This window comes from Rhinolophus ferrumequinum, chromosome 11 (genome assembly GCF_004115265.2).
Source record: "Rhinolophus ferrumequinum isolate MPI-CBG mRhiFer1 chromosome 11, mRhiFer1_v1.p, whole genome shotgun sequence".
NCBI lineage: Eukaryota > Metazoa > Chordata > Mammalia > Chiroptera > Rhinolophidae > Rhinolophus > Rhinolophus ferrumequinum.
Genome location: NC_046294.1, coordinates 72538972 through 72561665, shown reverse-complemented (window position 1 = coordinate 72561665; position 22694 = coordinate 72538972). Strand labels below are relative to the sequence as shown.

Here is a 22694-nt window from a genome sequence, read left to right as displayed (position 1 = left end):
CTCAGAACCTTCCAATGACTTCCTAATACATTTGAGATTAAAATCCAAAATCCCCAAACTCTTAAACTACAACCTTCCCATGGTTTCCCAATACACTTATGAATGAAATGCAAATTCAAAATCCACGTCCTTACCTGGCACAAACATTTTACATGAACTGGACCTTAGCCTTACCACAAGACCCTCCCTCATTGCACTGCAACCAGACTGGCCTCATTGCTGTTATTCTAACCCACCAAGTGAGTCTTTTCTCAGGAACTCTGTATATGTCATTCACTCCAGCTGACGGCAATACTCTTCATCCAGATATGTGCATGGTTCTTTTACTCACTTTATTATCATGTCTCTTCTCAAACATTCATCAAGGCCTAACCTGATCACTCAGTATAAAATAGCAGTCTTTGTCACAATCCTTTTACTACATTTTACTTTTCTTCAAAGTACTGATCACTACCTAACACTGTCTCATCTGTCTATGTTTTTGTTTTCTGTCTCCCATACTGGAGTGACAGCTCCAAGAACAATACCTAGCAAATAGCAGGCACTCAATAAATGTCTGTTGAATTAGTCAGTGAATCAGAAAATAGAGATACCTACAAGGTACAGTGGTAGACAGAACAGGACACTGTCAAGTCTGCTGGGGAGAAAGGAGAGATTCTGGGAAGAAGATAAGTGGATACTGTCGAGAGAGCCTAAGGAGTTTAGGAAGACTATCTTTTAATTTTTGTATCCCCAGCACCGCATAGAATTCTTGGCACAGAGTAGGTATTTAAATAATATTTAGAGTCCTCTTCTTTCCACTAATATGCATTAAAATACGGTTTATTTGGTGGGGGATACCCACTCTAATTATTCTGTACCACAATAGCAGTCCACGAAAAAGCCCAATGAGAAAAACCAGAAACAACAGAACATGTACTATTACAACAGTCCAATCCTACTGCTATCTATCCAACATCCTACTTCATACTCCCTACTCTAGCTAAATATCTGCTCATAAGTAAAGGTATATATAAGTAGATTTTCCCAGTTGTTCGTCCAGGGGTAAATACAAATATTAAATGTCCATTCACTCATCTCTTGAGCTCCTATTGTGTTAGACTAAATACTTAGGATACAAAAGAGAGCAAGTCTCTCCGCTCTTGAGTATGTAGTACCTCTATCTGAAATTATCACCCACCCAACCCCTGTGCTCTTGAGAAAACATATGTATACTCTTCCAGACTCACATCAAACATCATTCCTCAGTAAAGATTTATCTGATACCTCTACCACTATCCAGGAAAATAACTGAAAATTACCACCGCTATGATTTCACAGGATTTTCTGAACATCCATAATATATCAAATATTGTTTTCTATTTTGATAACATATCTGTCATCACTATATGAACTGTAATAGAATAAACATGGGCTTTTGAGTCAGAGAGACTTGGTATCAAGTCCCAGTTTTATAACTTACTATCTGTGTGGCACTGTTAGTAATCTAATCCCCAGTTAGGTCAGTAATGGGATTAATTGAAACAGCAAAAATAAGGCATCTCTAGGAGCTTCCTACTTAATGAGAACTCAGTGTTTAGTGTGCTCTCTCCCAGTAGACCAATGGTTCTCAACCACAGTTAATTTGCACCCAAGCTGACATTTGGCAATGTTTGGAGATTTTTTTGATTATCAGGACATGCTACTGGCCAGAGATGCTGCTAAAAACATCCTACAATGCATCCATTCCCACAAAAAAGAATTGGTCCAAAATGTCAAAAGGGATGAGGCTGGGACAACCTGCACCAAAGTATGATAGTAATGTATTCATTTTTATATCCTCACTACACTGTGACTGGCGGTAAAGGTGCTCAGTTAAATAAGAGAGTAAGTGAAAGTCCAAATATACAAGATACTGTTCCTGCCCTCTAATATCTAATAATGAAATGAGAGAAAAAAATGGGGGGAAAAAAAAAGAGTGATTTGCACACTGCACACAGAATTTGGAACAATCGACTAAAAGAAGATACAACAAAGAAAGTGAAATGCGAGTTGGGAATTAAAAGACGACTGAGTTTTCTAATAAGAGGGAACAAATAACAGTGCATGGAGACATGTTCATAGAAGAGCCAAGTTTTTGTATTACTCAAGCATAGGGTGCAATATGAGAGGAAGGTCACAACCAGTAAGGTTAGTTAGGGCATAATTAAGAAGGGCCTTTTGTACGTGATAAGTAGATAGACAATGATGTGATAATAGTTTTAAACAGGTAAATGATAGATGGCAATGTGCTGAACAGGCAGACCAAGGAAATGACCAAAAACAGTGACCAGTTTATCAGCCTGGTAATTCCCTAAGATTCTGTCCCTCAAAAGCAGGCAGAGGACCCTTTAATTAGAAGGCCCTTCAAGACCCATGCAAGTAACATGAAAAAAAGAGAAAACAAGCTTCTATTTTTCTAAATGCTTTTAAAATGAAAAAGCAATAATAATAATAATACCTTAAATTAATAAATTTCTGTATAGTTTACAAAGCAAATTTTGTAATTTAGTCACTTAGCAAACCATAATTTCACAACTTAATGATGTTATTTTATTAACTTAAAAAATCAAAAGTAGAAAACAGAGCCCTTAAAATATTCTAATGCAGTGAACTCAGAATAGACATGTTTTCAAAAACATAATTTCTTACTTGTTTAAGAATAATCGCTTGCTTGCAGAATTTCTGTGCAATGTTTGCAACTTGTTGTATTTTGGCAGGAATAACAAAACCAAGTGCAGAAAGCTGACGTACTTCTCTCAGAAGAATCACCAATCGATCTGAATAATGTACTTTTAATGATCCATCATTAGGATCCAATTCCATAATTTGACTATTAGCCTCAATACTACAAAACAAAATGAATAGTTTTTTTTAAAAGCTTTTCTTTTCTAAAGATTTTTTGGGGAGGAAGGGGAACAGGACTTTTTTTTTTCCCAAGTCCTTTCAATCTTAGTTGTGGAGGATGCCGTTCAGCTTCAAGTTATCCTTTCATTCTTAATTGTGGAGGGCGCAGCTCAGCTCCAGTTCCAGTTGCCACTGCTAGTTGCAGGGTGCACAGCCCACCATCCCTTGCAGGAGTCGAGTAATTGAACTGGCAACCATGTGGTTGAGAACCCACGCTCCAACCAACTGAGTCATCTGGGAAGCAGCTCAGCTCAAGGTGCTGTGTTCAATCTTAGTTGCAGGGGGCGGAGCCCACTATCCCTTGAAGAACTCGAGGAGTTGGACCAGCAACCTTGTGGTTGAGAGCCCACTGGCTCATGTGGGAATCGAACTGGCAGCTTTCGCAATTAGGAGAATGGAGCTCCAACTGCCTGAGCCACTGAGCCGGCCCAGAAATGAATAATTTTTTAAGTTTTATGTTCTAACTCTTCTGACTGATGAAAAACACCAGTTTTTACAACTTTTCTGTAGATACAACATTAACTCAAAGTAAAACAAGTTAATTATAATTTTCAAGTTATCTTTTTCACAAAGTATCTCGCAATTAGGATCTTGATAATAAATTGTAATATCTAAAATACAACAATATTTCAACCAGTTTTGAAGTTAGAAAAATCTATCCCTTAACCTACAGCTAAGACTCAAAACTTGCATATCCACCATAAAGAGAAAAGGTTTTGATTTTCTAAAAAGTGCTTTTATATAAATTGCTTTTATATAAATATATATATATATATATATAAACATATATATTTTTTTTTACTTAGCCTACCTTGTTCTTTAAATACCTTCTATTACAGGATTAATGATGAATATCAAAATGGTAGGGGGAGTGATAGTCAAATGTTTCATTACTCTTTGTTTCACTACCTAAGGACTGTCCTTTCTTGTGTTTCTTGTAAAGGCTACAATAGCAAATTTTACATTAGGGGACTCAAGTCCACACTGATTGTAAAAATGTTGAGCTAAATTAAGAATAAAGTATTATATTTTCATGACTTGCTTTCAAGATCATATTTATATCATTTTCATTCTTTTAAATCACTTTCACAATTAAGAGAACTTGCAGATCTTAGAAAGTAAGCTACTGAAACGAAAAAGAACAAATCTATTCAGCCTATTTAATAACACATAAAACAAAGAGTACTAAAAAGTACATCCTTTAAAATGGCATAAATATTTAACCTAAACTTTCCTATATAAACATAAATAAAGCCTGCCAGAAAATTATTATGACCCTTTTTGCCTTTATTGGAAACTAATCTCCAAAATGAGTTTCTACATACCAGCATATCCCGAAATATGTTCCAAAACACACTGATTCTATGGGACAATAATGGGTTTTACAGGGGGAGGAGGAAGCAACAGGAGTCAGGGAATTTAGTCACCAAATGGGAAACCCTGGGTTGAACAAAGTTAAATAGGCTTCTTTACAGCAGGTCTCATCCTGTGGTATGCTATCATATACAGTGGATCACCACCGGCACTATAGAAATAAAACTGTGCGTATTTTCCAAAATTAGTTAACTACTTAATTAGTTAGCCTAGAACATCTCTCATATTTTAGGTACACAGTAGAAAGGGAAAGAGTTCAATGACATGAAGTTATACCATGTTTCCCTGAAAATAAGACCTAGCCAGAACATCAGCTCTAATACATCTTTTGGAGCAAAAATTAATGCAAGACCGGGTCTTATTTAAATATAATATAAGACCCAGTCTTATTTTAATGTAATATAAGACCCGGTAACATATAACATAATATAATATAGTATAATATAATGTAACACAATGTAAAACAATGTAATATAATGTAATACAATATAATATAAAATACAAAAATATATAAAAAATACGTAAAAATATATTAAAAGTATATAAAATAAAATACATAAAATACATAAAATAAAATAAATATAAAAAATAAAATAAAGTATATAAAAAAATATATAAAGTATATAAAATGAAATAAAATATATAAAATAAAATATATAAAACAAAACAAAATATATAAAATAAAATAACATAAAATAAAATATGTAAAATAACATATAAAACAAAATAAAACAAAACAATAAAACATAAAATAAAACCAAATAAAACATATAAAGTAAAACAATAAAACATACAAAATAAAACAAAACATATAAAATAAAAAAACACACAAAATAAAAAAACAAAAAATAAAACAATCATACAAATTATATAAAACAAAACAAATAAAAAGCAAAACAAATGAACAAAACAAAACAAATAAAACAAAACAAAACATAAAAAAACAAAACACATAAAATAAAACAAAATATGTCAAATAAAATAAAAAACCTATAAAACAAATAAAACAAAACAAAATATAAAATATAATACATCAAATAATACAATAATATAGTATTAAATAAAATAAGACCAGGTCTTATATTAATTTTTGTTCCAAAAGACCCATTAGAGCTGATGGACCAGCTAGATCTTATTTTTGGGGAAACACGGAATTAAAAAAAAACATTTTAAGGAGCAGCAGCAACCTTTGAAGAAAGGGCAAAGCAGAGATGATTAATTCCATGTTGTCATATGGACTAATAACATAGGAAAAAAAGAGACTTGTGTAGATTTCTCTTTTGAGTCTATTTATACTTACCACAAACCAGATCTAGAATCAGACAACCCAGACTGAATATCCCTGGACCAATCATCAAATTGTTCTTGCTCATATAGCTTCAACTGGTCTAAGAGATCTTCAGCACTTCGATGGAAAGATCGAAATCCTGACAAGTCAGACAAAAGAGCCTCTGCTATCTTGATAGTATCATTCACCTTAAAAAGCCAAATTATGGGAACATTTATTATTTAAAATCTATCAAAATTAGCATAACATAAGCCCCCTTCTCTGATCTGTGATTCAGAAATTATTTTCCCATTCAACTATAAACAGTAAAATAGAAGATTTGCCAGTGAATATAAAAATCTCAACCCCTATTTTGTTTCTGAATTATACAACCTCAGTATAGCAAAACACAGAGGATAACACATAAAAGGCATAATAATGTGAAAGGTAAGAAGGAAAGTTCAGCAAATCTCCAAGAATACAGCAATACTCCTAAACATGTTAAGTAGTCATGGGTCCTTTGCTAAATGCTCTGGTTAATAGTTCAAACAATAATTAGGCCAATTTGAATGGCAATTGAAGGAGAGAAATGCCTTGCCTCCATAACTGCACAAAAAACATTGTAGCACCTTGGAAAGCTGACTGAGAAAATTAAGCATAATATTCCAGAAAATAAAAAATCAAAAATACAACTTTAAGTAGAACTCCCTCTCCCTCTCATGCTAGCCTTTATAAAGTTCTAGGACTGCTTCCTTGGTCTTCATCACAGATAAAAACCAACAATATACGAGTTACACGTAAGACATTGTACCACCTACTGATTAGTAAATACATAAGAGTCTTAACATCAATTTTGACAATGTTAAAATAATAGTCCTTTAAATCTATAAATTGCTGCCACTACCTAAGGCAATGAATGCCATAATTACCTTTTACCTTTCCTTTAACTACCTTTCAACCTAAAATGATTTACTTATATAAACATAACTTGTTGACATACTTCCCAACTACCAAGATTTTGCAATGATACATTTCAAAAGATTTTCAAAGGATTTTTTTAATGCAGTGTAAAGGATGCTTCTTCTCTTGAATATTTTTTAAAGGACACTTAACTGGAATAACTACAATTGGAATGGTAAATTATTTGATAATTATCTCTATATAGGAATGAGTAGAACCATTAGAATCTCCTCAGCACATCTTTTCAGAATTTTACATGTCACATGAAAATTAGATGGACATGCCAAGGAAAATAGAGAATGGTTTTTAATGTTTTCACTACAGTTCTAGAGTGCCTTCTACATTAATTTAGCACATTTTACAATTAGTATTCTTCAACTTTTATTAAAAACAAATACCTTTAGTTCCAACTGGTGAACCCAAACTATATTATTGACAACTTCTGAAAGGTTTTTGCCAGAAAGTGGTCCACATGCATCACCAGGAATTCCTCGGCATCGATTCTCAAAGTCTAATCGAAAATCTATAAAATTTAAATCAAATAAATGATTACACACACTCAGCAAAGATTTCCTAAATGCCTTCTATATACCAAGCACTATGTCAAATATTGTAGATAGAAAAATACTAAGAGCTGGTCCCTTACCATATCAAGTGAGACAGAGAAAGAAAATAACCAATTAATTAAAACAATCTGTCACTTGTAACAGAAATAGGAAATTAATCTTCAGCAGATAGATATCATAAAATGTAGTCTTAACCATAAATGGTATACTCGTATATACAACAAAGAAAAAAGTAACCCATAAAAATATTCTCAGGCAAACACTGTAATCTCTGATAAACTTTTACCTTTAACTGAGTCCACAAGTCTTGCCAGTAAAGTTTCTCTTTCTAACATCAATTCTTTGCTTATAGTTGGACGCTTCACCAACTCTTTAAATTTCAGAAATGCTTGAAGAAGCTGATATAAAATAAAATAAGTGTATGTTCATCCCAAGTGGATCAACTTGGTAAATACATACGCATCTCCTAAAATAGCTTAAGGTGTGGCATCCAGCGCAACCCAGGCAGTGAGCGAAGGAGAAGGGGCGGCAGGGGACCATTAGAAGGGGTGGCAAAGGGTTAAGAAACAGAAATCAAGCAAGTTATGAAACAGGGGGGCCAATGGTTTCACAGCCGTCACCCATAAAACATGCCTCCTTGTGGCTATTGATGCACACACAAGAAAGCAACATTGTTTCCTCCAAGGTCTGTGAATTTCACACAGCATCCGGAGCAACCCACGCAGTGAGCAAAAGGGAAGGGGCTTTTGCTCCGGCAAAAGGGGCGGCAAGAGTTAGAAGGGGCAGCGAAGCGTTCAGAAACAAATCAAGAAAGTTATGAAACAGGGGACCAATGGTTTCACAGCATAGTAGCCCTATAACATGCCTCCTTGAGCCTTTTGATGCACACACAAGAAAGCAACATTGTTTCCTCCAAAGTCTGTGAATTTCACACATTATACTAAGAAACTGATTCCAACTAATTACCCCTGCCTGCAAGCAGCGGCACCCCTCAGCTGTCAGTTTCAGGATGTATCTCCCCAACAGACAAAACCTTTATGCTGAAACTTACTGATATGAATAGATGGAGAAATGTTATTATCACATCATTGAATCTCTTCCCAAGCAGGTTGTGGGAAGGAAGATAGCCACAGAGGCAGAAGCTCTCCTTAGCTGGGGGGAAGGTGGGGGGGTCTATGCCCACCTCTATCAACCCCATGGGTTCTCCTGTTGGTCCCCACACAGCTGCGCCTGGCTTGGGTTGTCCCCCCATCCCACCCCCAGCCCCAGGAATCTTACCCATCATTGGCTGACCAGCCATCCCCTGGGCCAAACAGGGAGACATAAGGTGTAAGCACAAAGGTGAAGCAAAGTCCCTGAAAGGATTAGTCTCACAGACTCTCCTTTCTTTAGGGGTAGGTACGAGGGAACAGACGGGTAGGATGCTGCGTGACAACATTAAGGGAAATATTAAAAGTGAAATATTTCAATATATTACCTGCTGTGGACTATCTTGAATTTCTGAAATATAATTTTTCAATTTTCCTGCTATTTTTTGTTCCGTGGGTGCAATGATTTTTTCATATTGAGACACTGCAGCTTTCCATAAAGGCTAAACAAATTATCAATATTGTTAGACTGCAATATTTTTTAAATCTGCTGGTAAAAAGAACAACACAAACAAAAAATTTTATAGAGAAACACATATATATTCAACCTCAGTATATGGATTATATTGCACAGGATTCAGGCCAGTAAAAGGTTCAAATACTCGAGCCAGGCATGTGATTTTCTCTTCACTAGCAGGTAAGAAATAAAGAATCTTCTCATGAATTGTTCTAATAGCCAAGACCTAAAATATAAAATATTAAAACAACAAATTTATTTAAATCAATAAATCTGCACAGGTCTATGATTGAAAGGTCTATGATCGAAAGACACTGGGCAAAAATTTCTTTAACTAGGTTTCTGAAATTAACAATAAAACTGAAACTATAATTTTGAGAGTTATTACTCATCAATAAAGTGATATTCAAAGGCATATACTGTAACATCACACTATCAGTGTGCTCAAATCTAGTGAAAATATGTAAAAATCTAACTATTTTTAAACTATGCTTAAAGCTCATTTAAATGAAGTTTTAACATCTCTCCTCTCCTTAATACAGTAATTCTGATTTTCATAATTCTGCATTAAATTTCACTTCTGATAATGGAATGATAGGTTAACAACTCTATTATGTATAATTTACAGAGAGCTGAAAAACAAATCATTGTATTTTGCATTTAAAATTTCCATAACAACCAAAAGGTTAAGTAAAAACACTATAATCTATTTGAATTGGAAATATCAGTACAAATTCATGATTTATTTTTCTCTTGCTAAAAGCAAAAACACCATTTTATAATCCTTATTGAGAAGGCCTAAAAGTATTGATAACTACCATTTTCACTAAAAAGAACTAGGTTCTTTGAGAAACGACTAATTCCAGGAATGAGACAGAAAATGTACAAGATGGGCTGGTATATTTTGGGGGGCCTGGAAGTAAGGAAATTATTAAAGAAATACTGGATTCATGTCAAAACGACATAGGAGCCAACTTAAAGGGGGCACTCACTGCCCAAACATGAAACAACTTGAATATAAGTACAATGAATGGAAATACATAAACTATAATAACTCATGGGTTCATATTCACTGCTAAAAAACATTTCATTGATTGCCTATAGAACTTACTATGACACTAACTTATTCATTGTTCTAAAAAGTTTTAAATAAAAGGAAAGAAGCAATTGTCTATACTGCCATTCCTATACAAACTATAATATCAAGGTAACTAAAAAATTGATGACAAAAAGTTCTTCCATCTTCACTAACAAATGCAGAAAGAACAATTAGAAAATCACCCTTTTGCAACCCTTCATGATCATCAATAGCTGCTAAAATCACTAAGAAAAAAAATTATGTAGATCATTGTAACAGATGGATCAGGCTAAACATACCTGAACCCACTTATCAAACTAAAAGTGAGAAAAAAATATATAGTACCACCTATGAAGCAGCCTGATTGAAGTAAACCTACTTTTAAAAAAATTTCTGAGACAATGAGAAAAATTAAACATTGTTTAATACAATATACTATTAAGAAATTGTTGTAATTTTGTTAGATGTGATAGTGGTATCGTGGTTGTTTTAGGGTGAAAGTATATGATTTCTGGTATTGACTTTAAAAATACTCCAATAAAAAAGGAAGGCTGGGGAAACAAAGATGGAATAAGTACTGAATAATGTCAATGGCTATTGAAACTAAGTAATGGATACACTGGCAATCATTATACTATTTTACTTTTATGTATATTTGAGATTTTTCGTGATGAAAAATATTTTTTTAAAATCCCCAAAGAAGTACAGTTGCCCTAAGCAGAAAAGGGAAAAGTCAGCTATGCAATCTTTGCATATTCTCATTTTTGCCTAATCCTTCAAGCTAAATATCTAAGTCCTATACTGAAACTTTAACTTACGAAAATTAAGCAGCTGTTTCAAATATTTCCACTGAGTACCCCCGAAAAAGCTGTCCCTGATTAAAAACCATTTCAATAGCCAAGAGAATGTCTTGCAGCTTCCATACATGGCCAAGTGGGTTGATTATCTTTTTTATAACAAAGGAGACTAAAATAGAAGTTCACAACTTACGAGGTGAACAGCCACACACCAAAGACAAAGAAAGGAGATGGAAACCAGCACTTAGTTAACAGCCACTGTGCAGCTGGCACTGTACCAAATGATGCCATAAATTATCTTACATGAACTTTAACTCTTATTCTCTCCAAAAGTATAAATGGTTTCTATCAGATGTGTAGTGCTTGTTAATTACAAAATCCATTCACAAACAAGAAAGGACCTACTTCACACTTAAAGACAAAAAGCCAGATAATCAAATGATACCTCTTCAAGGCGTTTGCCAAGTTTGTCAAGTGTTTCAGGAAAATATTTTTCATTTTTCCATGGATGAGGAATATAGCGCTGCCAAACCTGACCTGTTAAATGATTACAGGCAATCACCCACTGTTCACAAATTGAAATACCAGCTTTCAGATTTTCTTTCACAAGATAATAAGGATCTTCCCATAGGTTCAAAGTTCCCAACTTTTTCTGAACAAATCTTCCAAATGAACCACCTAATAAAACATAAAGCAAACTTTTAATGGACATGTCTTTTTACAAAATAATTATAGAGTACATGCTTGTGACAAAATTAAAATAATACACAAATTAGCAAGCTAAGGATCTATGAAATACCACAGGCACACCCTTAAACTAGAAATGTCCATAACAAATATTTTTCAAAAACGTTAAGTATTTTTGAATCTCACAATAAATACATCATGTACATCTTTCAAGTGTGAAAGATGTACATCTTTATAAAGGCTGCAGAGCCTACTGTATGGATGTAGCATTATGTGACCACTTCTCAATTGCTATTTGTTTCTACTCTTACACTACAAACAATGCTGCAATAAATATTCTTACACATACACCTTTATGTACTTGTCTAATATTTCCTAGGATAATAACGAGAGGGTCAAAAAGTATTGGCACTTTTAATATTGACAGATAAGCCAATATAATATTAAAGAAGTTTTCAGTTCATTACAAAATAAAGTCTAAATTAATTCATGCATAGGGACCTAAAAATCTATGTAAAGTTAGTTGTATTACTGGTCAAAGAATTTGACACATATGATTTATATTAACCAACTATATTGAACTGTCTATTTAAATAATCCTGTATTTGCTTTAAGGCTTACTTTAAGCAACAATTATTACATGAAGGAGCATTTTAAGTAGGACTTAAAGGAAAAAAAAAAGAAAACAAAATAAGACAGGCTTCCAAAATTTCACAAGTTGATTTCTTTGCTAGTACCTATGATATCTAAGAGATGTAACATTCGTGACTCAGGATAATGGTCATGTTCTGTTTGTCTCCAGACATCGTCAACAACATTCCGAGTCGTCTCCACCAAGTCAACCACTTCCAATAAGGACAGACCATCCAAGTTATAAAACTCCTAAAACCAAAACACACTCATTTGTAAACATAATCAAATTCATACCTTAGGCAATATAGTTAAAATGTTCTCAGACTTTTTCACAATTCTGTTACAATTCTAGTATCTGCCATATTATTTTCTCCTCCTTCTACCAGATGATATATTTCTTATTCACGTAAATACACTGTCAGTTCCTTCACAAACATAAATTTCACGAAAGCCATAACAAATATAAATTGCAAAAAGTCTATTTATTTAATTTTACCCTTGGCCTAATTTTCTTTAAATGTGGATCCATTTCTTTTATTTACCTAATACAGAAAGACTTATCACCATGTATACCTTCCCATTGTAGATGACATAGTTATTCATTTACTGCGCTGCATAAAGTTACCAATACTATCATAGTACAAGGTACTATTTTATAGTAATTTCATCACTGTTTCAAAAAAAGCTTAAAATCACTTCAAACACTTCATTAACATTATATTATTGAAATATTATTGGGAATAAATAGAAAATTACTATTTATTCATTTTGAAAAAAAGACTTTTTATAACCATAATTAGAATGGTCACTTATTTAATCTCTCCATAGATACATCAAGGAATAACCAATCAAATAAGGATTAATATAAAACTAAGACTTTTTATATTACACATCACTTCAAAATGCTAATTTGAATAAAGTGAACATTCTTTCAAAAGAACGTACTATTTCCATAAATACACCTTGTTAGTGTATTAGTATTTTTCCCCCTATCTACTACAGTAATTATGTTTTGAGAAAAAAATATTTACTAAAGATTAAACTTTTTTAAAAGTTTGGATTTCTAAGTTGTACTCATGTTAAATACACACCTTAGGCAAACCCTGCTATATATGAAGGACATATTTTGTTCAAAACCATCAAGTAATGATTTTAAAACAGAGGTAAATCTATTAAAAATGGAATCCTAAAGTACTTTTATCAAAAGCCTAATATATAACTATGTATGAATCACATACTCTTGCGATTGTTTCAAATAATTCTTTAAAATAATTGGCTCTTTCTTTACTAATCTGTTTATTTCCACGATGACCTTGTTCTATCCAAAACTGGAACTCATCATCTGGTGTAAGAATACCTGAAAAAGTGAAAAGGGAAAAAAAAAAAATGTATCAATTGAAAATGAAAAGCCATAAAGTTATCTGGTTCATTACACTGATTTTGCATATTTCATATATTCATATACACAGTCCTTTTTTCTGAGGACATACAAAGTTTTGCAATTTCTATCAACAGAAAGTTCTTACTTAAATCCACTGGAAACAATAACAGCACCAAATTTATTCTTCATGTCAAATTTATTGCTCAGTATGGTTGACTGCTATTTGCTTTAATAAACCATTCATACTTGAACTGTCAATCTGCTTCTTACATCAATGATTTTGCTGCTCGAACACTAGGTTTTCCTAAATCTAATTCCAGAAAAATGCATCATGATATTGGATATTACCCAAATTGGAAATGATTAAAATTTAATCAATAAATGTTTGCAATTCAATTTCAAAATATAAGCAAATTAAAATAGTTTTACTTTTAAATTTGCTTTTAAATTTCCCGATGAACTAGACAATCTCTAGTTGGCTAATCACATGCTGGAAATAAATGCACTATTTTTTCTGGGTCTATGGAATTCAAAAAACATCTAATTTACTTCTCAAGCAAAGAATAAAACTGTGTATCTACTATTTTAAAATAATGATTTGTGTATATCATGCACTTCATATTACTTGTTCATATGAATAATAATTTATCTATAGCTACAATAAAGCTATAATTACCTTCAGATAAAATACATTTTAAAATAAAAGTCAATGGCCTATTATCTTTGCAAAGGACACCATTAGGCTCAATCCTCATTGTTTATGGATTCTGTATTGAGGAATTCATCCACTTGCTAACATTTAATTCATTTACTTGCTAACATTTATTTGTAACCTAAAATCAATACTCGCAGTGCTTTTTGTGGTCCTCTGCGGACATGTGCAGAGCAGTGAAAACTGTAGTCTCCCTACACTTAGGGCAACTCCAAGTTGAGGTTGGGAAGAGGCACTGCCTTCTTGTTTCCTATCTTCTAGTAAATAAGTCCTACTTGTAATCTATTTAGTGGCATATTTTTCACAATTTTGTACTTTCTTTTGGAGCTTTTGCTGTTTAAAATGCACCCCGAGCATAGAGCTGAAGCGCTGTCCAGTATTCCTAAGCACAAGCATACTGTGCTGAGCCTTACAGAGAAAACACTTGTGTTAGATAAGCTTCATTCAGGCATCAGTTACAGTGCTGTTGGCCATGAGGTCAATGTTGATGAATCAACAATATATATTAAATAAAGTGTCCTTAAATAGAAACGCACATATAACAAGATTACGTGCTGAGCAACTGACAAAAATGTTATGAGCCGAGGCTCACAGGAACCTAACTCTGTATTACCCCTAGGAGCTGTGGTTCAGCATTCGCTAATTCAGTGTTCACGGTGACTTTACAGAACATAACTACTGCAAATAACAAAACTCAATTATATTTTCTATTTCCATGAACTGACCATTGTTAAAGATTACATTTTCCTCTTCTCCAAATCCATATGCATCTATTTATTTAAAAGAAGCTTAGGCTCAAAAAAGATACAAAAGTGTGGAAAGAAACCTTTGAAGAAATATATTTTCTAATGTACTAATAAGACAATCATTTTGACTTTCTGTAATTAAGCTATGGTTATATACCTCGTGTGTCATCTTCCTTAAATTTCAATTTTGATAAATTAGTGTCTGATCTTCGTAGAACTATACCCAACCCAGCTTCTAGTTCACTTAAAAGATTCTGAAGTTTGGGATCTAAGTTTCTGCTCCATTCCTGATCCTAAATAAAAACAGACAAGAGCAAACATTGATCAAAAGCTTGTCAATTCAACAGGCTCCTAAAACACAATCAAAGAACTAAGTCGAAGTACACCTATTTCACTCAAAGCCTGACACTACCTACATTTCATAAGGAAGAAAAAAGTCTTTATCGCAATGTAAAAGCTGAGGTGGAATGCATTTTATACCTTTCTCCAACTTCTGTATTTGTCAACAAAGCTTACTTTAAATTTAAGGTTTTAATTAAAAAACTAAAATACTAATGATATTAACAGTAAATAAAATAAATGTTTATGTTTGTATTTATGAAAACATTTATCCAAATAACCTAGGTTAAATAAAACAATAACCAGGGGGGCCCAGTGGCTCAAGCGGTTGGAGCACCTTGCTAACGCCGAGGTCGCCGGTTCGATTCCCACACGGGCCAGTGAGCTGCGCTCTCTACAGCTAAGATTGTGAACAGTGGCTCTCCCTAGAGCTGAGCTGCTGTGAGCAGCCAGAGGTCTGTGTGAGCTACTGTGTGCTGCCTTGGGCTGCTGTGGACTGCCGTGGACTGCTGTGAGCTGCCGTGTGCTGACGTGTGCTACTATGAGTGGCCAGTGGCCGTGCTGGCCAGCAGCCGGCGTGTAGCCGAGACCCATCGTGAGAGGCTGGCAGCCGATGAAAGCTGCTGTGAGCTGCTGTGAGCGGCCGACTGACGACTGGCACGACTGGCAACCGACTGCCCCAGCTGGGGTGGAGAGCAAGGCTCAAAATCCCAGCATGGGCCAGGGAGCTGTGTCCCACACAACTAGACTAAGAAACAACGGCTTAAAAAACCGGGTGATGGGAGGGTTGGGGGGGGTGAGGGCAAAAGAAAAAAACAATAACCATACGGCTACATTAACTTACCTTTAACAACACTGGTGCAAATACTTGCCGGACTGCTTGATAAAGGGAATTTATAGGTGATTCTAACATAGATGAAACAAGAATGTTGGTATGCAGATTCTGATCGGTAATTACTTCAGGTCGCAGCTTGAAAAACACCAGCACTTTATCTTTTGTGTCAGCAAAATCAATCTAAAGTGATAAAACAAATGATTTTTAATGTTATCTTCATAAAAGTTAATATTTGAAAGAAATGTTCCCTCAAATGTATCACTGTAATTTTACCCCTTGGGAAAACAGTTACTTTAAAATAATTATATATTATAACCAACTTATCTCTGCTCCTTAAGAATACCGGGGTTTTAAAACGTTTCCCCACTTACATGTGATTGTAATATAAAGCTACTTTGATAAGTGATTTATAAACAGAAAGCACTATAAATATTGATGACATACTCTGCTAACTATTCCACTCCAGCCAGATTCAGATCAAAGCTGTGTGCCCCAGGTACACACTGATAAGTAGTATACTTCTCCACTCTACTCCAGAAATTCTATAACAAGGATGGTAATTAATTACCCTCTTACCTGAAACTACCATTTTAAAAGATGTTTTTTCAGTTGTGCATAAACTCAAAACTATCAAAATGAACTTAGTTGTCTCTCCAAAAGTCATTTTTACCTGAACCAAAATTTTTTCCAATTATTTGAGCATCAAACTTTTGTATTAAATTGTCATATAACTAGGTTATTTAAAATTGAAACTGAATGAGCTAAATTGGAATTCACTAAAGCAACCATGTTTAAAATAGGTCAGTTAATAGAAATTACTTCATTAGCTGAAAAGTATACCGTCTAAAAGTGTTTGCATTATATACATATTTTCGCAGTTGTTATTTCTTTGTCCAGGAAGAGATGTCTATTCATTAAAAAGCTTTCAAACAAGTTCACTGCTGTGTATGAAAAACACCTTATAGATGAGTGAGCTTATAGATGATACTTGCCCCTTCTTTTATCCCAATCATTATGTTTTCCAGAAAATGAAACTATCAGTTTCACACAATGGCATTATATTGCTAGTATGATCATTTTATTCCAATTACAAGCAAGTGGGATAACAAGCTGCAGATCTGTAGATTTGAAAAATTCACTAATTAAGTAGTACATACCCTTGTACTTCCTCCTCCTACCTATCTGAAAAGAGAAAATTCGAAAATACACATTCGATTACCATACTCTGTTTGGTATGGTAATACCAAACTTCAACTATATCCACTGGCCAAGGCTCCCTAAAGCATCAATCAGGACAATAAGCTTTGTCCTCGCCAAAGTCAGAATTAAAGCAAAGGATCATTTGGCTACAGGTGTACAAGGTCCTCAATGATCAGCCTGTGACGTAACTCCCCACACTCTCTGGACATTCATTAAACTTCAGCATTCATTCTGGATTTTTTTTTCCCTGCCCCTTGAAACCAAGGTGAGACCCAGCTCAGAACCTTGGTACTTACCATTTCTTTTGCTTAAAACAGTCTTCCCTTAAATCTTATGTATGCCTATAAACTCATCATTCAAATCTCACTTCAAAGGTCACTAATCCAGACAGATATTCCCTCCTACTCTAGTTTCATACTGTTCCCTATGCCACCTCCATCACTACTTTAATACTATTTTTAGTGTTAATAGCACTTACCAACACTCAAAATTATGTCACATTATGTATCTGCGTGTATGTGTTTAACCTATCTTTGTCCATTCAAATGTTACTCCTTGAAGACAAACTCTGATGTGTTCATGGCTTTATCCCCAGCACCTGGGACAGTGCCAGACCTATACCATAATTAGGTACTCAATAAATATTTGTTAATTTATTAACTAATTAAATCATGCTAACTCTCAGACATCTAAAGTACAATTTAAGACATAACAAAACATTTTCAAATATGACTAAAAATCTATAGTGTGGAATATGACTAAAAATAAAATATTAATACATTGTTGGGCTCTACTAGTAATGGCATTCACTTTCAAAAGTGATAGCTTCGATTTTCAATATTGAACCCAACATACATTTTCACAAATTCAAACCACTCCTTATCTTGTTTCCCCATTACACTCTATCTAAACTTTCAGTGGCATTTGCAACAGTGTGCCCTAATTTTGTAACTTGTGAGTATATGTCATTGTAGGCCACTGGAGTGAGGCTCTGGAAGGCAGAAGTAGGGAGTCCTATTCTGAATTACACTACCCATTAAAGAAGTGGAGTAGTTAACACTTAGGAAATAAAAATCGTTTCTATCTTACAGTGTTGTTGTAAATATTAAATGAGCCATTACGCATAAAATGCTTAGAACAGTACCTGACAGTGTAAAGAGACAATAAATATTAGCTATGATTTCCATCCTTTTTATATTTTTGTAAACCTGCAAGCGTAGCAAAGTGCTCTGCATATACTAAGTTCAAAATGAAAGTTTATTGAATAGAATTGAATTAAATCCAAGACTAAAGATTCAGTGAATAGGGTGAATGATTCAATCATCCTACAAAAATGCACTCAGTGCTGGCTGTGTCCAATACACGTAGAGATATGGGTGCACAACCAAAAAAGAGGTTTAAAAATATGTTTGTGATTTGTTATCTTTCATCCTTTTACTGAACCCCTGTAATATGTATATACCAGGGACATTCGGAAGCTTTTCATCTTCAATATTACCCAGAATATACATATACAAAAGGGTGCCAAAACAATGTATACACATTTTAAGAAAGGGGAAAACTATTAATTGTAATACTCAACATATACCGCTAACAAAAGATGAATACAAGTCACGTTCGACTTCTGCAATGACAAGAGGTGCTCAAAGTGGTTACCATCAGCATCCAGACACCTCTGATTACAGCGAACTACTGCTTGAGTATAGATAACATCTCTTAAAATGTGTATACATTTTTTGGCACCACCGGTATATACACACCCACATATATATGTACATGGTATACATACCAAATACTCGTATATATATTAACTTACTAACATATATATTTGTTAACTTATATATACATCCTAATAGTAAATGCAACCATTTTTTAAGCAATCTTGCCAGGGGAGGTAGCAGCACAATAAATAAATCAATATATCACATATTGTACATCAAAAAATAATTTAAAGTTTGTATCATTTCGTAAAAGATTTGAATCCCTAACTAATCTTTCCCTCGAGCACATTTAAACTTACCTTGTAACCCAGAAAAGATACACTAAAACCGGCCTCAAAAAAAAAAAAAACTCAAAAAGAGGAGAAAAAAATACTTTTTAATAACTAAATAAGGTAAATGTTGGGGGCGGGGATGTTTTTGTTCGTTTGTTTGTTATAACCCATCTGTCTTTAGGAGGAAAAAAATCTAGCAAAGAATATAATTGTTCTGCTCAGGTGTGGGGACAGGTAGCCTCCTTTGGTCAGGTTGTTGCAAGCTTTGAAACTACGTGCTACAGCAAGAGAGAGAACAGTTCAGCGAGGGCGGAGACAGCCTTTGGCTCCAGAAGAGGATCCGACGAGGGAGGTTGAAGAGGCACCCGACATCCCTCGGGCTGAGACTGAGGCCATAAAGGGAGCTCGGGGCAGGGGTGCAGGGAACCATACCGTGTTGGAAAAGTTGACTCCGGCGTCGGATCGCTGCACCCTGAGGAGCATCTGGTTCCCATCATCCAAAAAGTTGTTGATTTCAGGACTGTTGTACAGCAGTGCCTGGCCCCAGAGTTCCGACATCAGTCCAAAGTAATTCTGGGTAGTAGTGAAGATGAAAAGCTTCCGAACGTCCTCGGTTCCGCCCGCCATGATTGTGCAGAGGGGGAGAAGGGAGGGAGGGCAGGAAACAGGGAAGGAAGAAAAACAGCCCGGTGGGAAGTAAAGGGAAGAGCGGAGCTCGTCCAAACGGAGCCCGCGGGGAGGCCCGCAGAGCTTGGCGGTTGCCAGGGCAGTCGCTATGGCGACGGAGTAATACGGCGGCAACGCCGCCGACGCGCAGTGTACGCTACCCTATCGGGCACGCGCACGCAAAGCTCTCGGAGACGATCGACCACCTCCTAGTCCCTTAGCTGCTCGCCGCAATCATCGATTGCAAGGAATTCGGACAAGTTTGTGTTAGGTAGCAAAACCTGACGTTTATTCTTTCTACTGGTTTCTCATAACGCTTAATTAGAAGGGATACATCTAGTTTTCAAGGGCAGCAGCCATACCGCAGATTTAAGAGGACTGGGTTCTAGTGCTCCTTGTCTACCTGCACTCGTTAGCAAAGCACTCTTTCAGCGTCAGTTTTCACATCTGTAAAATGGGGAAATACTATCTAGGTTGTAATGAGAATTTAAGAGATTACGAAATAAAAATCGTTTTTTAAAGAGAATAATAAAAAATACGAGTTCAATGCAATGCTAATTTTCTTTTTCAATCTCCCTCTGCTCCTTTCTGTGTTGGTTAATTTCCCACCATTATTTTTATTTCGTTAAACTATTATTAATGTCAGAAAACTTTAACCACCAATGTTTCATCTCAGTCATTACCAGAACACAAGCCACATTTGTAAAATACCAAAACATACATTGATACTTGTTTGTTGTGACAAGCACAACAAAACACTGAGGAAATAAAGAAATGAATTCAAGCTTCCCCATTTTCTAACCCATAGCATCACTATAAACTACTAAACTGCTGATCATTTATCCCAATATTCATCAAAGACTCTGAATTCAATAACTATCTACTAAAAATATTTAGTATGTGCTGCTTTGTGCCAAATAATGAATTATGCCCTGGAGACAGAGTCCTGGCCTCAGGTTTTTTAGTCTGATCAGTCATCATCCCAGCCCTGAATTGAGCCATCAGCCTAGGGAACACAAACATATACAGACTTTTTATTTGCATTCAATGATTACAACTTCCTCTTAAAACTGTATTCTTTGGGAATTAGAGTCTTTTTATCTACCAAGCATATTAAGATATGGGAGTGGGAACTAAAGAGAGCTAAAATGCTCTAAATTATAAAAGGAAATGAATTGAAATTCTCCTGAAATAATCCAAGAGGTGGGAAAGGAATCAGTGAGGTGGGATGCTGGCCACTGGATGGAAAAAATCTAAACAGGAGCTCAGGGTGAATGGGTAGGCAAAAAGCATTTTAAAAGCAAAAATGGCTAATGAGGATACGGAGATTTGTGCTCTGCAATGAGCATTAAGACCCTTCCCAAAGTCCTTAGGGGAGTCTACATTACCCACAAATGCTTAGTCTAGGTCAGTTGTTTTGTGGGAATGTGTGAAACGGATGTATTTAGCATCTGTGGCAATGTGGTGAATAAAGAGCAACACATCTAGGAACATGAGTCTGGAAAGCTGATGAGATTATGAGACTGTCATGCTTTCAGATATTTTTAGAAAACTTATATAGACTTTGGACTTCCACATGACATGAAATTTGAGTGTTTGAATCAAGTTTAACCCATATATCAAGAAACAGAAACTCCAGTTGACATGTAAATCCTATGAAGGTAAGAATCTAGTGTACCCCGTTCACTGTGGTATATCCAGAATTAAGCATGGAGTGGAAAACAAGACAGATAAGGCCCCTTTACCCAAGTTAACTTCAGTAAAGAGGAATCTCAGAGATAAATAATACACAAGGCCACAGGATAGTAAGTTATAGAACCAAGGTTCATAACCAATCCAATTCTGAACCAATCTCTAGGTACTAAATCACAGCAGTAGGCAGCCAACTACCGAAATCCATTCTCCCCTTCCACAGCTAATAGATGGCTAACATCCAGGTGTGCCCATTAACTAATTCTCATCAATGGAATGTGAGCAGAAGTAATTGCGATACTTCCAAGGCAAGGTTTTAAAGTGAGTGTACCTTTACCTTTTGCCAATTGAACATAGGTAACAAAGCTGCAAAAGATGGCAGAACCATCCTGAATCAGCAATTGTTAAATAAGAAATTCCTTTACTGTTTGAGCCATTTTATATTATACATGTGTGAGTCTATTTATTACAGTAATTTAGACCACGCAACCCAATAGAGTAATTGATAAAAGCAGTAGGGTGCTATTTAAAAAAAAAAAAAATAGGATGGGCATTGATTTAGCAGTTGGCCAGCAGGTGGCATGAAGACAGGTAATGTGAGCAGGACTAGGGACAAAACCTTTCTAAGCCAGTTTCCTAAGTATGTCTGTATTGGCATTTCTCAGAGCTTTTTTTATACTTTAAAAATTATTGACAGAGACCAGGCCATGTGAGGACACAGTGAGAAAGTGGCCATCTACAAGCCAAGGAAAGAAATTGCTGGAGAAACCAAACCTGCAGACATTTTGATCTTGGACTTCCAGCCTCCAGAGATGTGAGAAAATAAGTTTCTGTTGTTTAAGCCACTTGGTCTGTGGTATTTTGTCAGGGCAGCCCTAGCAAGCTGATATAGGGAGTATTCATTTCAGAGAACACCATGAAAAGATCCAGGAGGGAGCAGAGGTATGGGAGCGTGAATCAAGAGAAACATAGATATTACAAGTGAAAGAACTTGAACATAGTTCAAATTATCTTGGACCACTAATGCTCTTCTCTGGAGTTAAGATATAATGATTTAAAGTTTTTATCTTAGAGACAATTGCTGTATTGAGTAAGTAGAAGACATTTAAGTAGCTGGGATAGAGAAGGGAGCTGACTAAATTTCTTGAAAGTCTACTCTTTATATTATGTGTTGGTTTTGTATGGTATTTCTACTATGCACATACAAGCTGTAAAATGACACCACTCAAATACTGTGA

At 35.0% G+C, this 22694-nt stretch overlaps 1 protein-coding gene across 3 annotated transcripts in view; it reads right to left on the bottom strand.

Moving 5' to 3' along the window:
• DYNC2H1 (dynein cytoplasmic 2 heavy chain 1) overlaps positions 1-19869 on the bottom strand; it is a 290945-nt gene extending 271076 nt beyond the window's left edge. For 2 of the 3 annotated variants that reach the window (XM_033120671.1, XM_033120672.1), the window contains exons 1-12: positions 19531-19869; positions 15915-16085; positions 14889-15024; positions 13131-13249; positions 11997-12141; positions 11018-11250; positions 8789-8923; positions 8570-8683; positions 7379-7490; positions 6925-7049; positions 5600-5775; positions 2671-2866 (exon numbers count right to left, since the gene is read on the bottom strand). In XM_033120671.1, coding sequence (XP_032976562.1) covers positions 2671-2866; positions 5600-5775; positions 6925-7049; positions 7379-7490; positions 8570-8683; positions 8789-8923; positions 11018-11250; positions 11997-12141; positions 13131-13249; positions 14889-15024; positions 15915-16085; positions 19531-19725 — 1857 coding nt within the window. In that variant the 5' untranslated portion in view covers positions 19726-19869. The remainder of the gene's footprint in view (positions 1-2670; positions 2867-5599; positions 5776-6924; positions 7050-7378; positions 7491-8569; positions 8684-8788; positions 8924-11017; positions 11251-11996; positions 12142-13130; positions 13250-14888; positions 15025-15914; positions 16086-19530) is intronic. The other variant, XM_033120673.1, reaches the window with a different exon arrangement.
• Between the last annotated feature and the right edge of the window lie 2825 nt (positions 19870-22694).